Below are 13,274 nucleotides of genomic sequence, written 5' to 3'. Positions count from 1 at the left end.
TATGAATTTAATATTACTTATTCGAATTTTTCTAAACTTATTAAAAACTTATTTTAATTATATTTTGAACTTTTTTTTTTTTCATAATTATAATTTGAGCTTAGGCAACCCTTGTGAGAACTTATTTTTCCTAAATTAAACTTATTTGAACTTATTTTTCCTGAATTGACCTATCTTAAATAAACTGAACTTATTAGACCTAAAATAAGTGTAAATAAGGTAAACTAGATAGTGAGTAGACCCGAATATTTATTTAGAAATCGATAGAGTAATCCTATTTATTAATTATAACCCGTGCTTTTGAACGGGCACACACTTGTTTTGGGGAAAGTTGACAGTATTTTCAAGTCATGAGACCTGCACGGCTGCATCAATCAGACTTTAAAAAAAGCGGGGCATCACCCAAACTCAAACTTAGTCACTACATAAAGCTGCATTACCAACAGAGTGTTGACTCAATTAGTAAGACTCTTACCTCAAAATCTAAAGGTTTGAGATTCGAATCCAACCAAGTGAGGGTACTTAGGGAGTACGGATTCCCTTACCTTTCCTTCTACTCTCAAGTCCCAAGTGCCTTGCCCGCAAATACTAAACCAAAAAAATACATTCATGCAGAAAGCAAAAAATAGATCACAAACTAAAAAACAATTCCGACCACAGTGGGAGTCGAACCCACGACCTTTTGATCCGAAGTCAAACGCGCTAATCCACTGCGCTATGCGGTCTATTGATGAACATTCTATGTTAATTAATTTACTTAAATAATAAATAATTGTTCATTAACATAAAATAAACCCATTTTCTCTCTCCTCACTTTCTTTCTTTCTCTGTTTATGTGAAGTGGAAGAATCAGCTGTGTCTCAACGGTCTCCTTTCTTCCCCCTTTTCTCTTCTGATTCACTCATTTTTTCCAATTCTCAAACCCTAATTTCAACTATTGCAACAATTCCTCCCCCAATTCAGTTCAATTTGATCTTCAGCATTTACCCAATTTGTTAATCTTTCTTTTACATCTGATCCGTCGATTTTTAATCCAAAAGATCCGAATTTTGATTTCATGGGTTACGTAGAACCCTAATTACTGGAATCGGAATTCAGTGTTGATCGAATTTCAGTAAGAGAGAAAGAGAAAGAGAGGAGAGAGAAAGTAGAGTCATGTTCTATGGGGCGGTGGTGTGGGACCCATGGATGATCGTCGCTCAAATTGTATGTTTGCAATGTTTGTATTATGTAACACTGGGATTATTGTTTGCCCTTTTAGTTGGAACTAGGGTTTCAAGAATGAGCCTCTTTTATTTCTTCGATTTCGCCGCTGTTACTGCTTCTACCGTCACTGGTTGGTGTGTCATTGCTTCCTTTCTCCTCACTTCCCTTGCTGGGTAAGCCCATTTTCTTAATTTGTTTCAATTTCTTATAATCTTGATTATAATTCATTAATTATGCTGTAATCATAGTTTCTGATGTTTTGATGTATTTGGGGTTTTTTATTTTTAATTTTGTTAGGTGGGTTTGTATTTTATTGTTAGGTTGAACTTATATTTTGAGAATTATGATCTAGTTTGGACCAATGGGGTAGGGAAGTTTTCTGAATATGCTTGAGGGTTGATGAAGTTGAATGGATTGGGTAATTTGGTTGATTGATCTGATAAGTTTTATGAAAGAGTAATGATGGTGCTTTATGTACTAACTACTAAGAATGATGTTTGATCTGATTGTAGATTTATGATTATGCTTCGCGGTGGTGGTTGAAAATTGTTTAAATAAAAAAGTCTTTTGTTACTAGGTGTTTGTTGTAGTTCAAATCACAGAAAAGAATTAAAGAAGGGTGGGTACTCAATTATGGATTTTGGTCAATTTCATTTTGATGAGTAGTTGTACGCGGTTGTGGTATAGTGTCATTGTAATGTGGGTTTGAGGTTGATCTGTTTTTGTGCACATGTTGGAGGAGGGGTTTGGTGGGCTTGTGCTATTGTAGCTGATTGTAACCTAAATATATAACTCCACTCAAGAGAATTCAGTACACTTGTAGGGGCTTGATTGGTTTACTCTTATGTGGATATTGAAGCATATGAATCATAGACTGATGGAGTCAAAACTGTTGTCCAATTCAGGAGATTGTTAGACAGGTTGTGTTTTATGTACTAGTTTGGCTTTGTTGGAAGAGCACAGTCTCTAAGGACTAGTTGTAATGTCTTCTGTGATTGCAACCGAAAGCTAGATGTATGAAGTAAGAAACAAATTTTCATTTTAGCTCCCAAAATGGCTAACAAGATGAGTTGTATTTATTTCATGAATAAAGGACGATGAGGCAATTGGAAGTTAACATCAGATCGCCTCTTAATATGGCCAATAGTTTAGAGTTGAGAATTTTTTTATTAGTTTTGAATTTTTTTGGTGGGTAACAACTACCAAGACATAAGTAGTTATGAGTGAAAGGTCTTTGAGTGAGGAGGATGTTAAAGGCTATTAGTGACATAGAAATTTGACTCCGGACTCCTCTATTGCTAGCTTTCTCTTATATTTTGTCAATAAGAGTATTGTTGAAGGCATTGGATGCTAGTAGAAAATGAATGGATGAACAAGGGCATGGATTCTAATCTACTTTGTTTGCTCCTTTGAAATTAGTCTTAGCGGTAAAATATTTAGGGAAGTTTTTAGACAGTGAAAGGCATCTAAAGATTGCTCCTAAAGAGAAGGTTCTTAGGCCTATTTATCTGATTACTATTAGGTTTTGCTCCTTTTTTTAGGACTATTATGGACGCTATGGGCGTTTGTGCTGTTAGGAACTTGTTTTTCATTAGCAGATCATTATGTTTTGTTGTACCATGTACCCTTTTTATTATTATTATTATTATTTTTTTTTATTATTTTTTTTTTATTTTTTTTTGTGGAGATGAGCCTAGATTTACTTACAAGTTGGCATTGGAAAGACCTTTGTTGTAGATTTTTCACAATCTTATAAAAGTGAATGCATTTAGCTTTATGAGCTAGATTTGAATTTCTCTCGGATTCTCAGTATTGCATATGGTACTTTGATTGAAAGATATCATAGGAAGACTGGTCCCTTTAAAGATGTATAATATGAACGTTTAATTTGAAGATGTCATCTTTGCCATCTTTTCTGGCCAGTGGTGGATGCCTCCGGCTTGTTAAATAGAAGAAAGTAAATGGTTATGGTAGACTTAATTCAAGTGTTATTGAGACGGACTCTTTGCCTTTTCTGATTTGTCTGATATTGCTCCTCTCATAAAGGTTATGTTACAAGCATCTTATTAATGGGCAATACTGCTGGTTCTGTTTTTTTTTTTTTTTTTTTTTTTTTTTTTTTTTTTTTTTTTTTTTTGGGGGGGGGAGAGGGAGAAGAGGGGGGGGGGGGGTGTTGTTTTGTAGAAAAAGGCTACAAACTAATTGTGGAAGTTTTTTTTTTCTTTTTTTTTTCTCATTCTTAAGTCCACATTTTTCAGTCTTAAGACATGTAAGTGGAAGTACCAAAAGTTTTTTTTGAAGACATGAAAGAAGGCATTTAACAGCTGAATTGCTGGCATTGATAGGGGTATTAAGATTCTATTTGGATTGATTAAATGGCCATATGAGTATGTAGGAGATATCCTGAGAATTAGCTTACATGTTGTGATGTTGATGAGCTTGAAATTAGACATCTATGTTATACTATATTTATTCTTGGAATAAAAGTTGATCCACATCAAAGTTTAGTTTCTGTTTTAGAGAAGAACTACACAAATAAGCTACCAAGGAAGTTTATAATGAATATCGTGCAAAGTTGCAAACCATTATGCTGTACTGTTGCGACAGTTATGAAAATAAATTGGGGAGAGGAAATTAAATGACTCAACTTTATACAGCAGCCTAGTTGGAAGTCTGAGGCATTTTACCATGACTGAATATTGTCTTTGGAGTTGTTCATGTTAGTAGATATGTTGAGACACCTATTATATATCCTATTGAAGTGCTGCAAACAAGAATGGATGGTAAAAAAAAACATCTTAAATTATGGGATGATTTATGCTTATGGAGACAATTTAAGACTAGTTGGAAACTTTGATAATAAATGGGTCTCTGACCAAGATGAAAGAGAAAGTACTACTGAATGGACGTACACCTTTCATCTGGACTTTGAAAAACAGACAGTAGTGACTTGGTAACACCATCAACTTGTGAAGAGTTTTTAGCAGCTTCGACAACAATTGATGCATTTTGTTTGAGGAATCTTCTTCAAAAATTAGACTACATATTTTATTAATCAAATTAGCATAGAATTTAATGCATTATTGCAGAGTTTTTAAGCAACATTGGGGGGGGGGGGATGTTGTTTCATGCCTTTGGTGTCTACTAATTTTATTTTATTTTTTCTTTCTATTGGGCTGTCTTTTCTCTTGCATGGAGTAGACTGGGAGTACTTGATTGTAATACATCAACAAACCTATAAAGAATGCGATTGTACCAATAATCAGTGTTCTGAACTAGAACTTAGTCCAATGGAGTTGGATATGGGTGCCTGTGATCAGCAGATGGTTGAACCACATAATGCCTTTGCAGTAATGGAAATGAAAATTTACTAGCTTTTCATTCTTTCTAACCTAGCGTAATCTTTTGCTGACTTGTATAAGATATATCTTGGTGTTCTCTTATCTCCTTTTTCAAGTGCATATTAAGTTCTGAAACAGTTTATTTAGAATTGATCATAATTCTTAGATGTCATTAAAGATCTAATTTATGAAATTTCATCTATGATCAGAGCTGGCTATCTACTTTATCTGGTCGAGAGGGCAAAAAAGTGCTTAGATTTTTCTGCAACTATCTACATCATCCATCTCATCATTTGTGTTGTGTATGGTGGATGGCCTTCGTCATTTACGTGGTGGATTGTTAATATCGCTGGACTTGCAGTTATGGCATTACTTGGTGAATACTTGTGCATAAGACGTGAACTTCGGGAGATTCCTATTACTCGTTTACGTTCAAGTAAGCAAATAATCATTTTACACCTTGACATTTAATTTTTTTATTTCAAAACTCTAGTTTTCAGTGATCTGTAGCTGTATATTTTATTCTGTGTATATCTGTGATATACTCGTTATATCTTATATGGCTGCTTCAAAAAAATCCTTAACTTCTTAGCTCTTTTATTTTTCTTTCTAGCAAGTGCCAATGATGAACATATGAGAAGACAATACCAAATAGTGATTCAAATCAATTTTTTTAATGCTGTTTCCAAGGCTAGAATACACCTGCACCAAATGGGCTGATAGCAAACATCCTAAACTTAGCTTGTATATTCTGGCATCTTTGTGATTATTCTGTTATATATTATGATAATACCCTTATACTGGACCAGAATGCTTGTATGTTGAACCTTTGTTTCTGTACTCAAAATGTTGTTGTCTTACCTATGGAAAATCATTCCCCACTAGGTCAGTGACATGAGTAGTCTGGGCTTGAAAGACCTTAGGTCTGAGGCTTGGTCTGAATGCTCTGTCATTTGTTCGAGCTCCTTGTATCCCCCTATTGTCATTAATGTTTCAAGGTCTATAATGAGTTGTGTGTCTGGCTTGTAGATCCACTGGTTTAGGACTGTTTTGCAGTGGCTACTAGAGGAGGCAGCTGCAGACTGGAATTTGTAGGATTCACTTCATAACTTGTTGGGGGGTTTCAGGTGTTAATCGCATGTTATGGTCTTGATGGTACCATGAATTACCTTGTGATATATGCATGGGGTATGGTTTTTCTAGTCTTGATGGTATGTTGAATTACTTTGTGATATAGTCTGGTTTAGTGCGATTGGATAATAGTCTCATGTGGGATGAAGTTGGTAATTCAGATTAGGCAGATATTAAGCATTAGGTGAAGTTAGGGTGTTTCAGTTTGCAAAATGGTAAGACTTATGAAGATGATTGCTTTTTTCTTCATCTCTTGGGAGTTGTTTGGTTGATTGCTTTGCCTAATGGGATCAATTAGATGGGAAGTGTGTTTGGTATCAGTTTGTTGCTCTGTTCATGGTCGAAATGCATATAACTTGAAATTCGAAGTTGAGAGCATGTTATTCTTGTGCAATTGTTTTTCTTATTGACCGAAAATCCAAAATGAATCATATCCATAAACTGTGTTCTGATTTGACACTTTGCTTGTACAGATGTATGATTGATCGGAAAAACTTATGTGAGAGAAATTGTTATTCTTAACTTGGAATTGGTGGCTTTGCTCTCTAAGGCGCTTGTGGAGGAAACTTAAGTATATATAGATTATCAAGTTATATTTCACGAGGATGTATTGACTGGAGCGCTTTACACGGAGCTCTCATTGTTTTGGTTGATTCCACATGGGAGCAACACTTAGCAAGAGTTAAAGAGGTATTTTGAAACATAGAGCTTTTGCTGTTACTAGGTACGCATAGTTTTCCAAGAACTTGTAAAATCTCTAGGCATCTTCTCAAGAGGATCAATCAATTGTTCAGATTTCATTTAATCAAATCTCAATTAGATACCTTGGTTCATTGGTTGTCCATTGTTTTGTACCGTAATTTTTTTTCTTGACAATAGAAAATCTTTGGTGTTGCTGGCATAAACTCCTCCTGTACAACTTTTGGCTTTCTTTGTTTGTCTGTTTTTTTGTGCATGCATTCCTCTCTGCACACTTGCTTGCATTTATCCTTTTTGCAACTAGAATCACATTTATATGCTCTACTCATTTGCATTTCCGCCTCATTGAAGCTATTTCGGCTTTCAATTCAGTGTATCCTCCTTACGAAAGAGAGGACATTATTTTGAGACCAAGAACTCTATATTCTAACAATTACTGTACCAAATCTACAGAATTATCTATGTAAATAATCGAAGTGGAGCCATAAAAGAAGATAGAAGTGACATCTTAATTATCCATTTAGTTAGTATAGATAACAATTATTGAAATGCTATGTTCATTTCATTGTTCTTTGTGGGTGGAGACAATCATAGGTAAAATCTAGAAGCAAGTAAAAAGTAGCCAATTGTCTCAGTAATTGTTGCTGCCCTCTTAGCCATATCCATTTGTTTTCCATCTCCTTTTACACAAGTCTATAATACATTGATAGGACATAAAGAAGGTACACCCAAAGCAAAGTTTTGAAGTTCTCAAATCTATGTTCTAGAGCATGAACTTTGCCTTGTATGGACGCGAGTTGGTGTGAGGAAATTGTACCTTCCACGTTTAGGAGCTATAAGTATAAGGCCGATTTTGGCTTGTGTCAAGATATCGTGTGTTATGCAAACATCGCGTTTGGGTAGATTCCGCCGTAGAGATTGGTAAATAGTGTACATCTCATGAGTCCCTAAAAAGAAAGGGTTGAAAAGTAGTTTGCATTGGGCAAAATTCATAGATAAGTGCATTTATGTTAAGGTGTTAAGGATAAGAATGTTTCAACAATGGTGTTAAAGATGTGGTTGTTCATATTTTGAGCTTTTATCAATCATAGTGATAATTATTTATTATATTTTAAGCACTTTTACACTGTGAAATTAGTGAACTTTGAACTTTTTTAAGTAGTTATACATAAAATCATACACTTTTGACAAAGAGATAGATCAATTTTGGAGTGATTACTGCTACATCCTACTGTCAATGGTTGAGAGAGTCAACTCATCAAGTTGGAAGTTGAGCCCCATCACAAATATTGCATTTTACCAAAAGTATATTACAAACAAAGACTTCTATAGTTCTTATATCATATCAAAAATATTAGTGCTTTCTTTTTTTTTTTTTTTTTTTTTTTTGTGATTGATAAAGATTGACTCATCTTTAAGATGAGAAGGCAGTTTTCATGGTTTCTATTTATCAAAAAAAGAAACCAAAAATTTTGATTCTATTTTGAAAAAGTAGAAATGTGGTAGGGTTACCTAATCTATAATATGCTTATCACATTCATAAATTGGCTTAATGGTTTGTACTGTTGTTTCTTCTAATATTATTTTTCAGAATCTTGTTAATGGGGTATCCCATTTTGTGTCAAAGATCTGTACTAATCAGCCAAATTTATACACACATTTTTCTTCCCTTTTCTCCAACCTTTCATTAATATAAATTTGAAGCTTTTCTTTCTAATCAACATATTAATTATTCTTTTGATAAGGTTATATAAAATGAAAGCGAAAACGACAAAATGAAAGGAAAGAACATAAAAATAACGGTATTTGCCTACCGTCACTAGTTTTCACTATTATTAAATAGGTAATCACAGGGTATTTTGGCTATTTCGCGCAACTTTTCTTCCATTATTTTTTTCCGAAAGGACCAAGACCTACTTTAAAAAAAAAAAAAAAAAAAAAAAAAAAAAAGGCCTCAAAATCTCCTCCTTGAAAGAGCTGGAACTTGATGGTTCACATTAGTTACATTTATGGTACTGCTACAACTCTGCTAGACTAATTCTAACCTAAAATGATTCCAAATTATATTTTATGTCTACTTGAATTGTCTCTTGGAGGTTGGTTAAGGTTGAGCTTTCCATGATGAGGAAATATCAGCTATCGCTTCTCCGACTGTCAAGTAAAGCCCTTGTGTGCCAAAGGATTCTATGACTTTTGAAACGTGCAGTTTTTCCATGACATTTCCTGCTGGATTTGCTAGTACTAGTTGCAGTGACATTCTATCGAGCATCTTCCTGAGCTCGCCTAGCAGTTCAATCCCACTTGTATCTATAGCTGTCACGGCTGCATAAAAGAAATTGCAAATAGGTGAATTAGGTGGTGTACTTACGCGTATCATTCAGTGTAGGGTTGGTTGTCGGGTAAGGGTTGGTCTAGACAAACTCGACAATATATGTAACAAGAAAGTGACTGACAAATTTGTGAGATGTGCATAGTTCAAAATAGAGGGACATTATGTAGCAAACTTGAAAGTAGTTACTTGAGCTAAAGAAAAAACAGGGGATGCTAGATTTAAACTTACCACTCATGTCTAAGATTACGCATTTCATCACGCTGTCATTGTTAGCTTTGATTCGCTCTTCCTCCTCTCGAACCCATCCTAGTATTCTGTATCACAAGTTGTGTAAGTATAATTAAAATTTAAAATATCTATTTCTGAATACCATGAGATTAGGATAGTAATCGAACCTCTCCTGAAGATAGGTCGAGTTTGCAAAGTAGATAGGAGACTCAATAGCGAGGATGAGGAACGAAGGGATCCTCATTGCTTCTCTATATCTTCCTAGGCTTTGGTAAGTTTGAGTTCCGGGAATGTTTCCTAGAACATTTGTGTTTGGCCTAGTGACATGAAGCAAAATTTTGAACACCGAAATTCCTACCTGTAAAATGATTATTTCATCATATCATGAGGCTGTCATTCGCAGGACTTTATATGATCTTTTACTTAAAGAGTATGAAACAGATTGACTTACAGCAATAGCAAGTCCTAGAGGAACTGAAACAAAGAGGACGCCGAAGAAGGAGCATACACAAGCCAAGAAATCAAGTTTATCAACCTTCCACAAATGAATAGCAGCTTGGTAATCGATCAAACCAATGACTGCTGTGATGATGATAGCAGCTAAGATAACAGTCGGCGTGTAATGGAACAGAGGCATGAGGAACAGAAGAGTAATGAGGACTGCTGATGCCATGACTATGTTTGAGATCGCGGTTTTAGCTCCTGCATTATAGTTCACTGCAGACCTTGAAAATGATCCTGCAAATTATGATATGAAGAAATAATTAGCTAAACATCAGGGGAAAAAAAATATCATAAAATGTGTTCCTCAAGTAAAGATTATAGAATATGAGATTATTACCTGTTGTGACATAGCAAGAAGAGCAAGAACCCGCCATATTCATGAGACCAATCGCCATCATTTCTTTGTTACCATCAACTTGGTAGTTGTTAAGGGCTGCAAATGTTCTTCCAACAGCTATTCCTTCCTACAAATAAGAAAGGGGACGAAAGATATACATGTAAGTTTCGATCTTTTGCAAGAAAAGTACTTCGTATATTGTTGGACAAATGATTCATGATTGTAAATTAGTATGCAGAATGCTTACAGTGAGAGCAAGAATGCCGCTAACAAGGCCGGTTTTGATGGCAAGAACGAGATAAGAGCCACTGAAATAGAGCATGTTTGCTGAAGGTGGGTTGAGACCCTTAGGCAAGTGACCAATCTAGTATATGCAAAAGAACAGCATGATATTATTAGATATCTAAACAATGCCTTAAATTCTTCAAATGTACCATTATTTTTTATATATAATATGATGTAATTTATGTATGAAATCCAAGTATTTATATAATTTTCTTACAATTGGGATACGTTGAGGATTTGGCTTAATAGCGAACACCATGATTGTAGAGACGATAACTGATGTTAATGGTGCAGCTGCTGATAACCAGAACAACTTAGGCCTTTTGGCACTCTGGGTAAAAAATTAGAAAGAACAAAAAATGTGTCAATACATAGTATAAATCAAATAAAATTGTAAAAATACAACAACAAAAACAAAAGAAGAAAAACAATAGCAAAAGTGCTACTTACAATATGTCTTGCTGAAAGAAGAAAGAAAAGGAAGCATAAGCCCATTAAAATTGTTGGCCAAGCCCACTGCCATCCCAAAAATTAAAAAATTATCAATATCAACCCTATTCATAAATGCATTAATATTTTATTTTCGTTAACTACTCCATATAAAATTTTAAATAGAAATACTTATACTCGTAGGTTATACTCCGTACAAGACCTACGAGTACAAGTACAAATATACATCGATAAAAATGAGAAGGAATATATACGGAAAAACATAATCACGTAGAATACCTCGTCTTTGTACTTCAAAACAGAGGACAAAACAGGAATGATCTGCATTTGGTTAGTAAAGTGGACCATCCCAAGTAAACCCTTGAGCTGTTGCAATGACACTATGACTGCTGCCCCAGCCATAAATCCTATTAGGGTTGCTTTTGACAGAAAATCTATCACAAATCCCAACCTGCAATTAAACCCACAGATTTTTGAATTTATTACTTTCAACTACAAAATTACAAATTGCTACTTTAAATTTATTTATTTTTCACAATTTTTTTCAATTTTGGGTATATCTCTTTTTGTAATAGTCCAAATTCCTTTGGCTCTTTCTATTAATCATCCCACCGCTATATAATTCTTTATTTTGGGAACATGGAGTAATTCATTGCACTATCATCATTTAGTGTGGAAGAGTGTCTTAAATAATACGGAGTATGAAGTACGTACCGACATTGGATGGTGTCGATTGTCAACTAGTTTAGCTCATAATTCTAAAAAACTTTTACTTTTTTTTTTTAAGTAACATTACTTGTATTGTCTAAATAAATGACGTCACTTTTAAGTCAAGAGCTATCTTTCACGATATAAAACGGTTATTATAGTGATATTTTAAAACCGCTTATATACCATCACATATATATAAAAATTATGAAAAAATCAATTGAATTTTCTTACATACAATCACATTCAAATGTTAGTTAGTAAGTTATTTTTCATGTGTTATTATCTTATAATGATGTATTCTAAAATATTTACATTTTTTCTTATAATTTTTACAAATAGATTATAAACATACCAATTGTCAAAGTTGTATACATATTATGCCTAAAACAATTCACATGTAAGATCACATACATGATGCATAATGATGATTTTTTGCCATTAAATGTGTTTCAACTATTTTTTTTCCAACCCCACCCAAAAAAAAAGAATATTCTAAGAATATTCTTAAAAAAAAAAAAAAAAAAGGTGTTGAAACCCAAAAAAAAAGGAGAAAAAATAACAAACCTGAGAAAACCAAGAGCAGCTTGAAAAACACCAGCAAAAAAGGTAGAAGTAAAAGCAAGCTTAAGGTAAAGAATTGGTTCTTGAGTTGGAGAAACAACTTCACTTAGCATTGTTCCCATTACTAATGAAGCTATTGAAACTGGGCCCACTGCTAAATGCTTTGAACTCCCTAGTATTGAGTATATCAATGGCGGCACAAAGCTTGAATCTACAGCACGAACAATCCACGTATAAACAGGAAGTACTTTTAAAAACGGATGCAGTAAAGAAAAATTATTATGAATAGCTTACATAGGCCAATGATTGGTGGTAGGTTGGCTAGCTTTGCATAGCTGATTCCCTGCAATCCAAGTAATGAAGTAATGTAAGATTTTGTTCATTAAATTCTTTGACTAAGACTTCTCATTCAATATATCATTATAAAACAAAAATTTAAAATAAAAATAAAAATATAAGATCGGGCTACTTATAAGCATTAAATATCTTATGGATCACTGTATTGTAGTACTACGCATAAAGTTGGCCAGCTACTAAAATCGTGGATCATTCCATGAATTTAGATATTTACTATTTCTACTTAATTTTCATATACTCTACTCATTTATAATTCATAAATCGAGCAAAATATCATAATTTAAAAATATGAAGAAAAAAAAAACCAGAATTTTGTGCACTTTTATAACAAACTAATATAAGTTTTTTGCGCTCCTAACTTTGTTTTTCTGATAAAAATAAAATACCGACGTGTGTGGTGTCCGAACTAACGAAACAAAAAAAAAACATACCTGAGGGATGGCAAGGCTAGCAATGGTGAGGCCAGAAATAAGATCAGCCCTAAAAAGCTTAAGACTATAAGTGGGACCCCATTGAAAAACAGGGAATAAAAACTCAAGAGTAAGAATAAATTTCTTAAGCCATGTTTGGTTGTTGAATTTATGGAATGGATTATCAGGGAAGAATATATCAGAAACCCTGTGTTTTAGTTTTTGGAGAGTGCTTCTTTTTGGTGGCAAACAAACACGGTGTAATTGTGTTGGAGATGAAGGGTGGTTTGGTAATTGCACCACCATTGTTTGTGCTGTTGTATTATTAATATTGTTGTTGTGATTTGGGATGATATTGAGAGTTGTTTCAAAACAATGATTCTCATCTTCTACTCTATTTGAGTTTACTCCCATTTTTCTTTTTTAGAGTTTAGAAAAATGGGAAAATTATGAGGTTTTGATTAGAGGATAATTTGGAGAGAGTGTGTGTTTTGGGTTGAGTGAAATGAGAGGGGGATTGGAATTGGAATTTATAGGGGTGGGTGTTATAGGTGGTGAGAAGGGTATTTTGGTAAATTAATATTTTTAATTTTTTTTTAATTAAAAAAAATAATATTAAGGAATTGTTTGGAGAGTGTGTGTTTGAGCTAGAGTTGTAGGAATGATGAGGGGTGATGGGAATTGGAATTTATATGGGTGTTACGAGGAGAATTGGTGTATGT

The 13,274-nt window shown here is 33.9% G+C and overlaps 2 protein-coding genes and 1 non-coding gene across 3 annotated transcripts; 1 reads left to right on the top strand and 2 right to left on the bottom strand.

Moving 5' to 3' along the window:
- Positions 1-651: 651 nt before the first annotated feature.
- TRNAR-UCG lies at positions 652-725 on the bottom strand. The gene has a single exon. It is a non-coding gene; the product is annotated as a tRNA-Arg (tRNA).
- An 84-nt stretch (positions 726-809) lies between these two features.
- LOC110703336 (protein SYS1 homolog) lies at positions 810-6,615 on the top strand. Its single transcript, XM_021881128.1, has 3 exons — positions 810-1,379; positions 4,757-4,983; positions 6,152-6,615. The coding sequence occupies exons 1-3, from the start codon at positions 1,156-1,158 to the stop codon at positions 6,157-6,159; spliced, it is 459 nt and encodes a 152-aa protein (XP_021736820.1). The 5' UTR covers positions 810-1,155; the 3' UTR covers positions 6,160-6,615.
- A 1,549-nt stretch (positions 6,616-8,164) lies between these two features.
- Positions 8,165-12,966, bottom strand: LOC110703335 (probable sulfate transporter 3.4). The gene is made up of 12 exons (XM_021881127.1): positions 12,574-12,966; positions 12,080-12,128; positions 11,789-11,996; positions 10,793-10,964; positions 10,514-10,579; positions 10,281-10,394; positions 10,026-10,142; positions 9,779-9,905; positions 9,389-9,675; positions 9,105-9,295; positions 8,938-9,023; positions 8,165-8,699 (listed from the first exon to the last, which is right to left on the bottom strand). Exons 1-12 carry the CDS (start codon positions 12,964-12,966, stop codon positions 8,479-8,481), a joined length of 2,031 nt encoding a protein of 676 aa, XP_021736819.1. The 3' UTR covers positions 8,165-8,478.
- Between the last annotated feature and the right edge of the window lie 308 nt (positions 12,967-13,274).

The sequence above is a fragment of the Chenopodium quinoa genome, unplaced genomic scaffold, assembly GCF_001683475.1.
Source record: "Chenopodium quinoa cultivar QQ74 unplaced genomic scaffold, ASM168347v1, whole genome shotgun sequence".
Taxonomy (NCBI): Eukaryota; Viridiplantae; Streptophyta; class Magnoliopsida; order Caryophyllales; family Amaranthaceae; genus Chenopodium; species Chenopodium quinoa.
This window is presented reverse-complemented; position numbering and strand designations above follow the sequence as displayed.

What these genes read in the sequence shown, in the direction of transcription:
- LOC110703336 (XM_021881128.1), top strand. Translation starts at nt 1,156, where the DNA reads ATGTTCTATGGGGCGGTGGTGTGGGACCCATGGATGATCGTCGCTCAA. An exon ending in CTCCTCACTTCCCTTGCTGG is followed by an intron (nt 1,380 to 4,756) that starts GTAAGCCCATTT and finishes ATCTATGATCAG; the next exon opens with AGCTGGCTATCTACTTTATC.
- LOC110703335 (XM_021881127.1), bottom strand. Translation starts at nt 12,966, where the DNA reads ATGGGAGTAAACTCAAATAGAGTAGAAGATGAGAATCATTGTTTTGAA. An exon ending in TTCTTTCAGCAAGACATATT is followed by an intron (nt 10,395 to 10,513) that starts GTAAGTAGCACT and finishes TTTTTTACCCAG; the next exon opens with AGTGCCAAAAGGCCTAAGTT. An exon ending in ATCCTCAACGTATCCCAATT is followed by an intron (nt 10,143 to 10,280) that starts GTAAGAAAATTA and finishes TGCATATACTAG; the next exon opens with ATTGGTCACTTGCCTAAGGG.